The 15995-nt window shown below is 57.4% G+C and overlaps 1 protein-coding gene across 1 annotated transcript in view; it reads left to right on the forward strand.

Moving 5' to 3' along the window:
- Positions 1–2084: 2084 nt before the first annotated feature.
- The window catches only part of FBN3 (fibrillin 3), a 60417-nt gene continuing 46506 nt past the window's right edge, over positions 2085–15995 (forward strand). The window contains exons 1-16 of the mRNA XM_067733918.1: positions 2085–2290; positions 2425–2507; positions 3102–3200; positions 3556–3651; positions 3898–3993; positions 5792–5989; positions 6100–6225; positions 6363–6488; positions 8960–9112; positions 9224–9355; positions 9733–9876; positions 9958–10077; positions 10197–10322; positions 14053–14175; positions 14298–14573; positions 14857–14910. Of these exons, the coding sequence (XP_067590019.1) occupies positions 2094–2290; positions 2425–2507; positions 3102–3200; positions 3556–3651; positions 3898–3993; positions 5792–5989; positions 6100–6225; positions 6363–6488; positions 8960–9112; positions 9224–9355; positions 9733–9876; positions 9958–10077; positions 10197–10322; positions 14053–14175; positions 14298–14573; positions 14857–14910 (2149 nt within the window). The 5' untranslated portion in view covers positions 2085–2093. The remainder of the gene's footprint in view (positions 2291–2424; positions 2508–3101; positions 3201–3555; positions 3652–3897; positions 3994–5791; positions 5990–6099; positions 6226–6362; positions 6489–8959; positions 9113–9223; positions 9356–9732; positions 9877–9957; positions 10078–10196; positions 10323–14052; positions 14176–14297; positions 14574–14856; positions 14911–15995) is intronic.

A 15995-nucleotide genomic window follows, 5' to 3' on the forward strand; every position in this document is an offset into this window, starting at 1 on the left:
ACGTGGTCCCCCCAGCCTCCCCACGCCGCGTCTCAGCCCACGCCTACGGCTCTGTGCCCCCCATCCCATTTCTTCAGCCCCTCGGAGTTTCTCCCGTAGCCCCAGGCCATCCCCCAGCTCCAGCCCCTCCCTCCGCCCGGCATCGGAGCCCCCGGCCCCCGCCCCGGGAGCTTCAGAGGTGCAAACGCGCCCTCCCCCAACTCCTCCCGCCCCCGACTCCCCCCGTGTGGCAGCTCTGGGCTGGGAACTCGGCGGGGTCGGCCTCTCGGTTTCGCGTTCCCGCCCCGGGCCCCCGGCGCCGCGCCAAACCGGCCCTCCAACGCCGAGCCCCGCGCGTCCGCTCGCCGCGCCTGCCTCCACGCGCGCCGGCTGGCAGGTAGGGGAAGCGCGGGACCATCGGCGGGCGGAGAAACCGGAGAGCAGCGGGTCGGGGGGAGGCAAGGGCGGGAGGAGGGGGCCGGGGCGACGGAGGGGGAGGGGATTCCTTTGTTTGCAGCCGGCAGCCCCGGACCCAGCCCCTTCCCCTCCCCGCGCTACGCTCGTCGCCGGCGTGGGGCGCGGGGACCTGGCGCGGGCGGGAGGGGCTCGGCCCGGGTGCGGGTGCGGGCGCGGGCGGCGGACACAGCCGGGCTCTGACCCGCAGGTGAGGGCGGGGCCGAGCGTGGTCGCGGGTCCCGGGCCTGCGTCCCCGGCTCAGCCCGGTGGAGAACGTGGCTGGCGGGCTCTGAGGACGCGTGCCCCCTCCTCGTCGGCGGAGCCCGGGATTCCTCGCTTCCTGCCCGCCGCCTCCCCCAGTTACCCCGTGCAGTGCGCGCCGTCCCCCCGCTCATTCATTCCACAAACTCCCGGGCGCGGTTCTCAGAGGCGAAGTGGGGGGTGAGGGAGGAGTTGGATCAAGCCAGGCCGGAGATGGAGGCCCCGTGGGCCCTGAATTCTGCCTAGAGAAGGCGTCCTCGGAGTGCAGACCAGCCGGGACAGCCTGGGAGCAAGAAAGGGGTGCCCCTCACCAGCCAGGCCGATTCTTTCTCGCTTCCCCGTCAAAGGTGACAAAGGTCTTTTCCTTCTCCGAGGACCTTGGGACCACCTGGTCAGACTCTTATGTCACCCCAAGGCCCAGAGAGGGGCAGCCACTGACCCAAGGGCACACAGCAGACTCCCCGTCTGTTCTGCACCCAGGCCCAATTCTTCTCCCTGGTGTGGAAAGTGGGACTTGAAAGGGGCCCCCCCATGAAGGCCACTTGGTCTGCCTTTTGTTCCCTGAGGGTTCAGCTTCCATCCTCCTAACCTTTGCCCGGTCATCTTCTCTGCCAGGAGTGGCCGTGTCCCCATCGCCTCCCTCCCATCCTTCCAGGTCCTGGAGAGAGCCAGCCACCTCCTGGAGGGTAGGGTACCCTTGATCTTCTTCCCCTCCCTCACCTCTGCCTGGGCTTCAGCTCCCACTCAGCCCTTCGCTAAATGTGTGATGGCCTTTGTTTGCTCCTCTGTGAAGTGGGCACAAAAGCTGTCCCTTCCCTGCTGGGCAGAGGGATGTTCTGTCCTTTGGGAAGTTCCAGCCTGTGCCCCCTGCTCCTGGAATCCTTTCCTCTCATCTGGATGCCTGCCCCAGCCTCTTCAACTGCGTGCTTCCTCTGGGGCCCCTGCAAGTCCTTCCACACTCCATCAAACACCCATTTCTGCCCTTGTTCCTCCCACTTAGAGCCCTTCAAGGGCTCTCCATTGCCCTTGACGTACAAGTAGAAGCTGCATTACCCAGGTATGCACTCCTGAAACACCCTGGCTGCCTGCCACCCCCTCCCCTCCACTCAGCGGTCCACGATCTTCTTGCCTCTGCTCTCAGTGTGCTGTGTCTGCCCCGACACCCTTCTCTTGGATGACTCCGTCGCTGAGACATCACACCTCCTCCGAGAAGCCTCCCGTGACTGTTCACCTGCTTGTGGGTCGGGGTTGGATGCCTCCCTGGGCTCCCACAAGCCCCCAGTTTCTCCATCCCGGCAGCGGTCCCACTGTTTCTGGTTCTCGTGGGTGCCCCGTGGCCAAGGGCTTCTTGCTGAGGTTGACTCTGCTTCCTCTCCGCAGCCTCCGAGGGACACGTCATGGTTCTGGAGGGTCTGTGCTTGACAAGGAGAGGGGCTGGCACCCACACCATGGCCCGGGACCCCTTGGCTCGGCTCTTGCTGGCCTGGACAGCCCTGTCGTGCATGGCGGGTGTCCAAGGCCGTTGGGATGGGGCTGTGGAGCCTGCAGGTCTCGGACGTGTGCGCAGGCGTGGCAGCCCAGGCTTCTTGCAGGGGTGTGTGGTACCCGGGATGCCGAGAAGCCCCTGGGGTGTGGGCTGGGCTGGGCTGTCCTGCTAGGTGCGGGGGGTGAGGCCCAGGGGATGTCCAGCTGGGCAGGGGCTCACCAGCCATGCCTGCTCTCCTGAAGGCCGAATGTGTGTGGCTCCCGATTTCATGCCTACTGCTGCCCCGGCTGGAGGACGCTGCCTGGTGGGAACCAGTGTGTTGTGCGTGAGTGTCGATCTCTTCTGGAGGTGGGGGGTGCAGGCAGGGGACACTGGGGCAGTTCTCTTACTTACGGCCAGCAAGTCCAGCCTTGTTTAAAAGTGGACTTGGCCTGGGACGTCTGGCTAAGCCACAGGAATGGCCCCTGCTTCTGTCTGCAGGCTCCCAGGCCACCCGCCCGTGTTTCTTTGTCGTACAACTTCCCTGTGTCTGTCTGCTTGTTGGTCCGTCCGTCTGTCTCAGTCTCTGTCTCCTTCTGTCTTGGTCTCTCTCTGAGTCTCTGTCTCTCTGTGTCTGTCTTTTTCTCTGTGTGTGTGTGTCTCTCTCAATCTCTCTGTTTCCCCACTCCCACACGCACCCCATTCTAATGTGTCTAGAATCCGACTCTGCTTCCAGGAGATGCCCCCTCGCCTCCTCCCCAACTGTACAGCCAGTGCCCCAGCATCTCCAGCTTCTGTCCTTACTACTCAGCGTTTCTGGCCCAAAGAGCACCTCTGTCTCCCAATGGCTCCAGCAGAGCCTCGGCCCCCGGGGCACCCATGGGGTGGGGATGGCGGAGGATTCGGGTCCTGGCCTTGACCGTCACCTGTTACTCTCCAGCGGTCTGTAGGCACGCCTGCGGCGAGGGCTTCTGCTCCCGACCCAACCTGTGCGCCTGTGCTGATGGGAAGCTGGCCCCCAGCTGCGGGATGAGCCGAGGTGAGCAGGAAGTGGCCCCCCAGGACTTCCCTGGCGGTCCAGTGGGTAAGACTCTGCGCTCCCAACGCAGGGAGCCTGGGTTCGATCCCTGGTCGGGGAAGATCCTGCATGCCGCGTGGCGAGGTCAAAAAAAAAAAAGTAAAAAATGAAAAAAAAAAATTATAAGCTTAAAAAAAAAATAAAGAAAGCAAGTGACCCCCTAGGGGTGGGAAGAGAAGGTGAGAGGCTTCCCGAAGCTTCCGGGAGCCCAGGCGGGTTTTGCTGAGGGACCAGAGCCAGGCTGGGCGCACCTGGTCCCGGCGCCTTGTGCATGCATCTCGGGGCCTTCCTGTGTGTCCCTCTTCCCCACCCGCAGGGTCGGGGTGCAGTGTGAGCTGCATGAATGGGGGCAGCTGCCGAGGGGAGTCCTGCCTGTGCCAGAGGGGCTACACGGGCACCGTGTGTGGGCAACGTGAGTACCCATCGCGCACACCTGGGCTTGGGACCCCAGAGGTCAGGTCTCCGCTGCCACCCGCCCATCGCCCACGGGTCACTCCTCTGGGACCGGGATTGGAGGGGACACATTCATTGTCACAATCTTATCTCTTGGTCTGGGCTGGATTATGGGGATTCCTGCGTGAAGGAGGGCCCGCCCGGGGCCCCAGCTCCCTCTGCTGCTGGGGGACCTCAGGCCACACCCCCGCCACTTCCTCCACAGCCGTCTGTGACCACGGCTGCCACAACGGGGGCCGCTGCATCGGGCCGAACCGCTGTGCCTGTGTGTACGGCTTCATGGGGCCTCAGTGTGAGAAAGGTACCAAGCTGAGCGCGGGGCAGGGGTTTGGGGGGAGGAGGGCTTCCTGGCAGCCCCTGAGACGTGGCCAGGCCCTGGGAGGGTCCAGCTGACCTCCTTCCTGCTGTCCCTGCTGCTGTGAAGGGCAGAGAAACTGTGCTTCAGGGAAGGGAGTCACGGAGGGCTTCCTGTAGAAGGGATAAGTCGGAGTTCATGAGATGGACACGCCCCCTCATGTTTCATCCTCACTGTTGAAATGATCCCACGGGCTGAGGTGGGTGGAGGTCACCTGTTGGGAGGCTGTAACCAAGACAAACACGGTGGAAAGAACAATGTTTTGTGAGAAGTTGGATGTTGGGGGGTGGGGTGGGCAAGGGGAGGGACGGAAGCAGGGACAAATCCCAGGTCTGCTCTGAAAATGGGAGGGAAGATGGTGCAGCCGGGGGTAGGGAGGGGGAAGACCCTGAGGCTCAGTGTTGGCCGAGGAGCCCGTGGGTCACCCAGGAGGCAGTTGGACAGCCAGGCCTGGGGCTGCCCCATCCACGGGGCTGAAGCCCAGAGGATAGTTGAGGTTCTTGGGGAAGAAAAGGGAGGGCGATTTAAGGGTCCACCAGAGAAATGGAGACCATGGGCAGCTGAGAATGAGAAAGTGAACAAAAGCAGGTAGCGTTGGGGATGCCCAGGCTGGCGAGTTTTGCAGCTGTAGGAGCCATCAGAGTGCCCTGTGTGTCCAAGGAGCCCGGGAAGGCAAAAATGGGCAGGACCCTGGGACTCACCCCAGTGTGAAGGGTGCTGCTGGGGATGGAGGCCCATCTGTGGCCGAAGCCGGGTCGGAGAGGGTATAGCCATGAATCAGAAGCTGGGGGGGCTGGGGGTTACCTGGGTTTGAGAGTGAGCGTTTGGAAACGGGATTTGGCGAGAAAACAGAGTTGGAATTTGGGCCGACTTGGGGAGCAGTCGGGATGGCTGAGGGAAAATGAAGGTTAGTGGAGAGGGTGGGAGAGGAGAGGCCTGGAGCAGGGGTGGGGGCCCCAGAGAGAGGCAGGGTTGGGTGCCTAGGCAGGAGTGAGTGGGGTTCCAGGGTCCTGGATGACTGAGGTGAGATTCTGGGGGCCGTGTTTTGCTTTAGGAAGTCAGGACTGTCGCGGGTCTCCCCTCCTTCATACAGGCCTGGGGGCTGGCTTTGGCATCTCCTTCTGGAAGGGGCTTCCCTTGGTCCAGTGCCAGCCCCTTGATTGGAGCCATCTGGAGGATGGAGCCAGGAAGTCACATCTGGGCCCGTGCACGGCGGTGGGGGGGCCAATGAGACCACCTTCAGCTGGGTGGGGAGGGGGTGTCGGGGATGCAGAGTTGTGGGTTCAGAGCATTTGGGCGGATGCTGGGTCCGGGAGATTTGGCAGAGCCAGATGTGTGCTCAAGGATGAGAGAGGCTCTCCAGCGGGGCATCCATGGGTCCCCGCCTGGGCTTGAAGGGAGGGTGGGCCTGGGGGAGTGGTGGGGGTCTCCAGACATGCCCTGGGTTTTGTAAGCTTGGAGGTCCTGGCCTCTCTTGGAGGTTGGTTGGAGAATGCTTTGGAGAGAAAGGGTTTTGAAGGGTGAATAGGAGTTCATCAGGTAAGGAAGGGGAACAGTATGAGTAAAGGCTTGTGGTCAGGAAAAAAACCTGGTGTGTTGGTATAGGGAGGCTGGGAAGGTGGCTACCGCCGTGGTCCAGGCGAGAGAGGTAGAGGCCTGAGTTGGGCTTGCTGGGATGGAAATGCAGAAGACTATGGGGTGGGGGCAGCCTGAGGCCAGCTGCCCACATCCATCTGCCCTGCAGACTACCGGACAGGGCCCTGCTTTGGTCGAGTGGGCCTGGAGGGGTGCCAGCACCAGCTGACAGGCCTCGTCTGCACCAAGGCGCTCTGCTGTGCCACTGTGGGCCGGGCCTGGGGCTTCCCATGTGAGCTCTGCTCTGCTCAGCCACACCCCTGCCGCCGGGGCTTCATCCCCAATATACACACGGGGGCCTGCCAAGGTGAGTGGGGGGCCCAGTGCGTAAGGACCGAGGTCCTGGGAGCCAGGGCTGAGTGGGAGCCCTCAGCAGCCTTGGTTTCTTCCTCTGACGTGCCTCTCATCCCCTTGCAGACGTGGATGAGTGCCAGGCTATCCCAGGCCTGTGCCAGGGGGGCAGCTGTGTTAACTCTGTGGGTTCTTTTGAGTGCCGCTGCCCAGCTGGACACCAGCTCAGTGAGAACAGCGCCAAGTGTGAAGGTGGGCGACGGGGAGAGCTTCAAGCTGGGACCTTCTCTCTGCTCTGGGCAGCTCAGGCTCCCCTGCAAGGAGGAGGAGGTGGAGGTGGGGTAAGGCTGCTGGGGGGCTGGACTCTAACCGGACATGTATCTACGTAGATGTGGACGAGTGTATCAGCGTGCCAGGCCTCTGCTCCGGGGGCGACTGCACCAACACAGTCGGGAGCTACGTGTGCACCTGTCCCCGTGGTTATGCCAGCAGCCTGGACGGTACCCGTTGCCTGGGTGAGCCAGGGCCCAGGGGGGCTGGACGGGCAGAGGGCAGGTAGGAGACAGACCCTCTGCTCATCTATCTCTGCAACCCTCTGGCCCTCGGGCTCCTCTAGTCCTTCGATTTCTATGCCCTTCTGTCTTTTTCGGACCCCGGTCTCCATCCACTCGTTAATTCTGGTTCCCTACCCATTGGCCTTTGTGCTCTCTGGACCCCAGTCTGAGAGGCCCTCTAGCCCCCATCTCTATGCCCTTTAGCTCTCTGGTCCCCTGTCTCGGTGTCTTGGCTGTGCCCCTCTGCCCCTCGGACTCTATGCCCTTCTGGCTCACTGGTTGCCTTTCTTCCCTTTCTGGCTCCCGCCGCTGTGCCCCTCTAGCCCCCGCCTCTATGCCCCTCTGTCCCTCTAGCCCCCACCTCTATGCCCCCATCTTGATGCCCATCTGGTTATCTGGCCTCCGTCTCTACGCTCTTCTGCCCATTAGCCTCTCTGGCCCCCTCTCTGTATCCCTCTTTACGCTCCCGAAGACTTTTTAAAAGTACCCCGTCTTCCCTCACACTGTGTTTGAGATAAACTGAGGCCCAGAGAGGGGAGATTTGCTTAAGCCAAATCCGCAAGTCCAGAAGAGAGAGCTACCCACACCCCAGCTCCCCAGACCACCCCGCTCCCTGCCCCCAGCCAGGGTGGGGTCGTCAGGGCTGTGCCTCCCCCTGGAGGCTCACCCTCCTGGCTGGGGCGGGAGGATCCTTGGGCTCTCACTCCCTGTCCTGCTGTCTTGATGAGCTGGTCATTAGACTTCACAGGTTGCCAGTGGCCAACAGGGCTGGCCAGGAACACTTGCGGTGGGGCATGGATAGCGTCTTGGTTTGGGGAGGTGGGGTGGGCTTGGCAGGTCTCCAGCACCACTCGGACATCTCAGGCTGGGTCTCTACCAGCCAGGACAGGGAATATTGTGTCTGGAGTTCTGCCAGTGTACCATGGCCAGCGCCAGACCTATTTATTCCTCCGCCTCCGGGGGCTATCTTGGCTGGCAGGGAGGCTACTTCTGGGCACGTCCCCTGGACTGTAGCGCGTTTCCCAACCACTAAATAGCAGAGCCTAGATTTGAACCAAGGTCAGGTGTCCTCTGAACATGGGCTTGGAATTCAGTCCTGAGTTCCAACTGCTACTTAAGCTGCTTGCATACTCTGTGACCTTGGGCGAGTGACTTAACGTCTCTGGGCCTCAGCTGCCTCATCTGTGAAACAGAGATAATGGCTGTTCTAAACCACATGGGGAGGATTAAATAACAATTTATGAAGAGATTTGCCCAGGGCTGGGTGTAGGGGGCACTCAATACACATTCACAAAGACAGGGGAGCAGGGAAGTTGGGTCTGTGACTGCTTAGCAGGACCTGATCACAGTAGGTGCTTAATAAGCAAAGGCAGCATCATTTTTGTCAAAATTCTTACATTTTGTCTCGTCTTCCCTACTTGGGAAGCAGCTGCTTGGTCAGGTCCCCTGGGGTTCAGGGATTTGGGTTTTCATCCCGCCTAGCTCTCCAGCAGCTGTGTGACCTTGAACAAGTCTGTTGACCTCTCCTCGCCTGGGCAGGCCCAGTCCTGTTCGTGGGCCAGGGATGGGGCTGAGTGCAGAGCCTCGACTCCCACACATGCACCTGGAGACCACCCCCCTACCCTCCCGCCAGGTGCACGGGGTATGGCTGGGGAGGTGGAAAAGCTTGCTGTTTTCTCCGCCTCGGGCAGCTCAGGGACAGCTGCAAGGGCCCTCCCGGCTGGTGGGAGGGGTTTTTCCGCTGTGGGCCACTGGCCAATATTTGTGGGTTTTCAAACCTAAAAATATGCTCTTTTAGAGTCAGAGCTTGAGAAATATGATCACCGTGTAACGCCATCAGGCTCGAGGGCACAGTGGAAGCGTCTGTGGTTTTCATACCTGGGGAGTCTCTGCCTCAGTCTCTCCAAGAGTTGCAGCCATCAGTCCACCAGTCTGCTTCCCCAGCCCCTCCTCAAATTCACAGCCTCTTAGGTTTCCCCAGAATGCCCAGGGCTGGTAGGCGGGGGACACACAGATACAGATCCCAGCATCTCTGCTTGAGCACCCAGCATGACTTCTCACCAGGGCAAACCCCTGAACCAGGGGTCTTACTCAGTGTGGTTGAATACCCACAGTGACAGGGAGCTTCCTAACAATGCCAGCTTTAGATGTTGGGACACTTTTGCTCAGCGTGAGCCTAAGTCTCCCTCCCTGGGGTAATTTGGAAATCTTGGTAATAAGATCCTCACTCGGTGAGGATTGGCCAGAGTGCCGGATACGGTGCACTCTGCAACACTCTACCGAGGTGAGGTGGGTGTTCTGAGCCACCTCCTACCCATGGATGGAGAAACTGAGGCACAGAGAGGCAAGGAGGTCTGTCCTGCAGATGGTGCTGGTAGAGCTGCGGTTTGAAGTCTGGTAACGGATCCTCCCGACCCCCCACCCCCTTGCAGACCACCGTGCCGGCACCTGCTTCTCAGCGCTGATCGTGGGCCGCTGTGCCGGAGACCTCGCGGGCCACTATACCCATAGGCAGTGCTGCTGTGATACGGGCAGGTGCTGGGCAGTTGGCCCGGCCCCTGAGCTGTGTCCGCCGCGGGGCTCTGGTGAGTGGCCTGGGGCCACCTCCCACCTTCCTCTGCCCCCAGAGCTTGGCCTGCGGGTTGGGATCCCGGGTCACAACCGAAGGCTTGGCCTCCAACCCCGCCTCCTTGCAGATGAGTTCCAGCGACTGTGTGCCCTGGGGCTCCCGCTGCTGCCCTCCTACCCAGGCCCCTTCCCCGGCCTCCCTGGCTTCGGATCCAGTGGGCGTGGGGTTCCCAGCCTGGGCCTTGGTGACACCAACATTGGTGAGGACTTGGGATCCAAGACTCCTCCCTTGGGGGAAGGGGGTCCAGGCCTCAGAGACAGAGAGTCAGGGCTTTGGAGTGTGGGTCCTGGCCTGGGCAGTAGGGATGAAAGTACTGACAGTGGTCTGGGGCTGGGGGTAGATTGGGGATCCAGGCCTCCAGGTCAGGGTTTGGGTTTTGGGTGAGGGTCTAGGGCTGGCGTGGGGGGCTGGGGGTCTCAGCCAGGGTGGAGGTGGGGCAGGAGTCGGCTGAAGTGGGAGAACCTGGCCATAGGGGTAGGGTTCCAGCTTCTTGAGTGGGTGTCTGAACCCGGAGGTGAGGTCCAGACCCAGGGGGCCAGCACATGCGCGGGTGCCCCACGTCGGCCCTACTCACAGGCACAGCCACGCTGAACCAGACCATTGACATCTGCCGACACTTCACCAACCTGTGTCTCAATGGCCGCTGCCTGCCCACCTCTTCCAGCTACCGCTGCGAGTGTAACGTGGGCTACACCCAGGACGTTCGGGGCGAGTGCATCGGTGAGCAGCGGCTGGGGCAGGGGTGGGCTGGGGGCGGGGGAGCGCCCTGGCGGGCTGGGGCTCAGGGTCCTCTGCCTGCAGACGTGGATGAGTGTGCCAGCAGCCCCTGCCACCACGGAGACTGCGTCAACACCCCCGGCTCCTACCACTGCCGGTGCTGGGAGGGCTTTCAGGCGACGCTCACCAAGCAGGAGTGCGTGGGTACGGCCGTCCATCGGACAGTGGGGGTGACCGGGAGCCTGACTGATGGAACCTGCATCTGAATTAGAGCCTGGGGGCCAGGAGGACACCTGCTGACTGCCCACCTGCCTCCCCACCAGACATGGACGAGTGCATCACCAGCAGCGGCCTCTGCCACCACGGCCGCTGCGTCAACACAGCAGGCAGCTTCCAGTGTGTCTGCAATGCAGGCTTCGAGCTCGGCCCCGATGGCAAGAACTGTGTGGGTGAGTTGAGGGTGAGCGGGTGGGGAAGCGGCTTCTGGGCCCCAGTAGCTGTCTTCTGCGTCTTGCCACTCGTGCTGCATCACCCACCTCCCTCCTCACGGTGGGTCCTCTGCTCCCCTTTCTGAGCCGAACCAGCCCATCTGAGATCCTCCTTGTGGTCTATCCAGCCCCTACTCACTCCTTCATTCTCTCCTTCCTGAATTCATACCCTGAATCCCAGGAAGGGGCCTTTGGGGTAAGACCATGCCATCAGCTGTCTGCATCTGCCTCTGCCCCTGACTCATGGCCCCTCACCTGTCCTCGAGAGAGTCTGGCCTCCGAGAGAGGTGGGTCAGGACCGTGGAGAGCGCCCCGATCTCAGGCTCCCTGTGGGGTATGGGGGTGCCACCCAAGCTCCCCACAGCTTGTAGGGGCCACCGGGGACTCCCTTTATTCTTTTCTGTCACCCTCTCTGAGGGGACCTGCCTTGTAGTCTTCCCTCATCAGGAAGGATTTTCTTCCTTTCATTCTTTTTTTTTTTCGCAGAGCATTTACTTTCTGTTGATTTTTAGATACGTTTAGAAAGTTGATTATTAAATTAGCTATTTTCTTAGCATTAACTTTAGGTATAGTAATTTATGTCTGTGCACAAATCATTATAATTTTTATTTGCATTGTTTTTTATTAGTTAGATATCACCTACTGAAAGTAATTTTGGTTAATTCATTGTTTTATAATTTTACCATTGTCTTTTTTTTTTTTTAATTTTTGGCTGCTTTGGGTCTTCGTTGCTGCACACGGGCTTCTCATTGTGGTGGCTTCTCTTGTTGCGGAGCACGGGCTCTAGGCGCACAGGCTTCAGTAGCTGTGGCGCGTGGGCTCAGTAGTTGTGTCTCGCGGGCTCTAGAGCCCAGGCTCAGTAGTTGTGGTGCACGGGCTTAGTTGCTGTGCGGCATGTGGGAACTTCCCGGACCAGGGCTCGAACCCGTGTCGCCTGCATTGGTAGGTGGATTCTTAACCACTGCGCCACCAGGGAAGCCCTACCGTCAAGTCTTTAATATTTCCTTCAGATCTCTGCATAGTCTGTAACCAGTAAGAGTTGAAATCCTTAATCAGTGTTTTTCTTGGTACATATAAATTTTATTTTTTTAATTTATTTTTTGTAGTTGAAGTATAGTTGATTTACAATGTTGTGTTAGTTTCAGGTGTACAGCAAAATGATTCAGTTATACATGTATCTATTCGTTTTCGGATTCTTTTCCTTTATGGGTTATTATAAAGTATTGAGTATAGTTCCCCGTGCATTCTTTCTTTTTTTTTTTAAATTAATTAGTTTACTTTTTGGCTGTGTTGGGTCTTCGTTTCTGTGTGAGGGCTTTCTCTAGTTGTGGCAAGCGGGGGCCACTCTTCATCGCGGTGTGCGGGCCTCTCACTATCGCGGCCTCTCTTGTTGCATAGCACAGGCTCCAGACGCACAGGCTCAGTAGTTGTGGCTCACGGGCCTAGTTGCTCTGCGGCATGTGGGATCTTCCCAGACCAGGGTTCGAACCCGTGTCCCCTGCATTAGCAGGCAGATTCTCAACCACTGCGCCACCAAGGGAAGCCCTCTTTCATTTTTTAAAAAACCTTCTTAGCATCTTTATTGATATATCATTCCATACCATGCGAGTGGCCATTTAAAGTGTCCACTTCAATGGCTTTTAGTACGAGCACCACCACAATCTAAGTTTAGAACCTCTTTATCACCTCCTCTCCATTAGCCGTCATTCCAGAATCCTCTCTCTTCCCCCCCAGCCCTCGGCACTAGGCTAATCGACTTTCCGTCTCCATGGATTTGCCTGTTCGGGGTGTTTGGTATAAATGGAATCACGTACTCCGTGGCCTTTTGTGACTGGCTTCTTTCACCGAGCATCATGTTTTCAAGGTCCACCCGTGTTGTAGCAGTTGTCAGAACGTCATTCCTTCTTATTGTCAGATGACATTCCATTATACGAGTAGACCACATTTTGTTTATACGTCATCAGTTAATGGCTATTCGGGTTGTTTCCACTCTTTGCTGTTGTGGATAAAGCTGCTATGAATGTTCATGTACAAGTTTGGGTGTGGACCTTTTCTTCATTTATTCTTTCCTTTCCTTCCCTCCCTCCCTCCCTTCTTTCCTTCCTTCCTTTTGGTACAGTCCTTTATTGTTCAAAACTGATACTTTGGGGGCTTCCCTGGTGGCGCAGTGGTTGAGAGTCTGCCTGCCGATGCAGGGGACACGGGTTCGTGCCCTGGTCCGGGAAGATCCCACATGCCGCGGAGTGGCTGGGCCCGTGAGCCATGGCCGCTGAGCCTGCGCGTCCGGAGCCTGTGCTCCGCAATGGGAAAGGCCACAACAGTGAGAGGCCCGCATACCGCAAAAAACAAACAAACAAACAAACAAAAAAAACCTGATACTTTGGTAAACAAATCATTTCTGCACCCACCGCCTTCCTTTAAATTAGACTTTTCTTCTCAGCTGACGGTTTTTGCCCTTTTCTTTTTAAATTCAAGTGAGATTCACGCAAGATAAATTTAACCATTTAAAAGTGAAAAATTCAGTGGCGTTTATTTAGTAGTTCCCAATGTTGTGCACCCACATTTATTCAATTTTTTTCTGCAGGAAAGTGAACGTAGCATTTTTAATTGAACAGTTTGGTGGCACTTAGGATATTTCCAAGGTCGTGCAACAACCATCTCATGTATGCAATTCTTTTTTGCATTTTTAAAAATCGTGGCACAATATACATAGTGTACCATTTACCATTTAACCCTTTTTTTTTCTTTTCCATTATAGTTTATTACAAGATATTGAATATATAGTTCCCTGGGCTATACAGTAGGACCTTGTTGTTTATCTATTTTATGTACAGTAGTGTGTATCAGCTCCATTCCTACCCTTTTTTTTTTAATTTTATTTATTTTTGGCTGTGTTGGGTCTTCGTTGCTGTGAGCAGGCTTTCTCTACTTGCGGTGAGCAGGGGCTACTCTTCGCTGCCGTGTGCAGGCTTCTCATTGCGGTGGCTTCTCTTGTTGCGGAGCACGGGCTGTAGGCGCGCAGGCTCCAGTAGTTGTGGCATGCGGGCTCAGTAGTTGTGGCTCGCGAGCTTTAGAGCACAGGCTCCGTAGTTGTGGTGCACGGGCTTAGTTGCTCCAATGTCGGATCTTCCCGGACCAGGGCTTGAACCCATGTCCCCTGCATTGGCAGGCAGATTCTTAACCACTGCGCCACCAGGGAAGCCCCCTACCCTTTTTAAAGGAACAGTTTGGTGGCATTTACTACATTCATAAAGTCATGCAAACAGTACCTCATTTTTTCCATTTTTTTTGCGTTTCTTATTGTGGTGAAATATACATAACATAGTTACCATTTTAACCATTTTTAAAGGAACAGTTGGTGGTATTTAGTGCAATGTTGTGTCACCACCACACCTCACGTATTCGACTTTGAGCAACTATTTGTGGAGCAGCTACGGTGTGCCGGGATGGAAGATGCAGACTCGAGCTAGTGGCCCCAGTCTTGCCCCAGGGGAGTTCACACTCCAGCAGTTCACTATATCCAAGCCGACATAGTCCCTGACAGTCACATTTTGTCCTGTCAGGCTCGAACTGCCCTGGGAAGGGTCCCTGGAAAAGTGAGGGGGCGGGACTGGTCTACCAGGCAGGGCTGGCCCAAAGAGGGGTGACTGCTGGGACCCTGCTGGGAACCAGCCTCTCCCGGTGTCCCCAGACCACAACGAGTGTGCCACCACCACCATGTGTGCCAACGGAGTGTGCCTGAACGAGGACGGCAGCTTCTCGTGCCTCTGCAAACCCGGCTTCCTGCTGGCGCCCGGTGGCCGCCACTGCGTGGGTGAGGCTGGAGGCTGGACCACAGGGGAGTGATGGGGATTGGGGAGGAAGAGGTGAGGGGAGGCGGCAAGGGCGGGTGGCGGGGGACTGGGACCTGTCGCAGTCGCCCACGGCCCCCCGCAGACATCGACGAATGCCAGACACCGGGCATCTGTATGAACGGCCACTGTACCAACACCGAGGGCTCCTTCCGCTGCCACTGCTTGGGGGGCCTCGCGGTGGGCGCTGATGGCCGCGTGTGCGTGGACACCCACGTGCGTAGCACGTGCTACGGGACCCTCAACAAGGGCTCTTGTGCCCGCCCCTTCCCCGGTGCCGTCACCAAATCCGAGTGCTGCTGTGCGAGCCCCGACCACGGGTTTGGGGAGCCCTGCCAGCTGTGTCCTGCCAAGAACTCCGGTGAGGGTCGGCTGCCCCACGTCCACCTGCTTTCCTTTAGTTCTTGCTTCTGGTTGATCACCCAGGGGGCAGGAGGGGACAGTGGGGGGGGGGGCTTGGCTCCTATGGGGTGGGGGGGTGGGGATTTCTCTCCCCAAGAAGACATGGAAGTTGCTCTTCCCGTTGCGGGGGGGGGGGCATCTTAGTCCCAGACCCTCGCTCATCTCCAAGGGGCCACGTCTTGGGCGTGGTTTGGGTTCGGCAATGGCCACTGACCCCTCTCGCTCTGCTTCCGCCACTGCAGCCGAGTTCCAGGCCCTGTGCAGCAGCGGTCTTGGCATCACCACGGATGGCAGAGGTGAGCGGGGCAGGGCTGGGACAGAGGGGTGGGGTCGTGGTTGGGCACTGTCATGTCGCTGGGGCTGCCGTAACAAAGTACCACAGGCTGGGAGGCTTCAACAACAGACGTTTATTCTCCCACGGCTCTGGAGAGGCGAAAAGTCCGAGATCAAGGTGTGAGCAGGGATGGCTCTTTCCGGGGCTGTGAGGGAGAGTCTGTCCCGTGCCTCTCCCACAGCTTCTAGGACTTCACTCTTAAATCCTCAGCTGGCAGAAGCATCACCCCGATCTCTGCGTTCATCTTTTTTTTTTTTTAAAGTTTACAATGTTGCGTTAGTTTCAGGTGTACAGCAAAGTGATACATACATATCTAGTAGATACATACATAGATACATACATATCTCTTCTTTTTCGGATTCTTTTCCCTTATAGGTTATTAAAAATATTGAGTTCCCTGTGCTATACCGTAGTCCTTGTTGGTTATCTGTTTTATATACAGTATTGTGTATGCTATTCCCAAACTCCTAATTCATCCCTATGCTCTCTGTCTTCATCTTTTTTTTTTTTTTTAAGTTTACAATGTTGTGTTAGTTTCAGGTGTACAGCAGAGTGATTCAGTTATACATACATATCTCTTCTTTTTCGGATTCTTTTCCCTTATAGGTTATTAAAAATATTGAGTTCCCTGTGCTATACCGTAGTCCTTGTTGGTTATCTGTTTTATATATAGTACTGAGTATGCTATTCCCAAACTCCTAATTCATCCCTACGCCCTCTGTCTTCATCTTTTTTTTTTTTCACGCCGTGCAGCTTGCGGGATCTTAGTTCCCCGAGCAGGGACTGAACCCGTGCCCTCGGCAGTGAAAATGCAGAGTCCTAACCACTAGACCACCAGGGAATTACCCCTCTGCCTTCCTCTTGACATGGGGTTCTCCTTGTGTGTCTGTGCCCAAATTTCCCCCTTTTATAAGGATACAGTCATATTGGAATGGATTGCGGGTCCACCCTAATGAACTCGTTTTAACTGGATCACCTCTGTAAAGTCCTTGTCTCCAAATAAAGTCACATGCTGAGATCCTGGGGGTTAGGACTCCAACCTGTGAC

This window comes from Pseudorca crassidens, chromosome 3 (assembly GCF_039906515.1).
Source record: "Pseudorca crassidens isolate mPseCra1 chromosome 3, mPseCra1.hap1, whole genome shotgun sequence".
In the NCBI taxonomy this organism is placed as follows: domain Eukaryota; kingdom Metazoa; phylum Chordata; class Mammalia; order Artiodactyla; family Delphinidae; genus Pseudorca; species Pseudorca crassidens.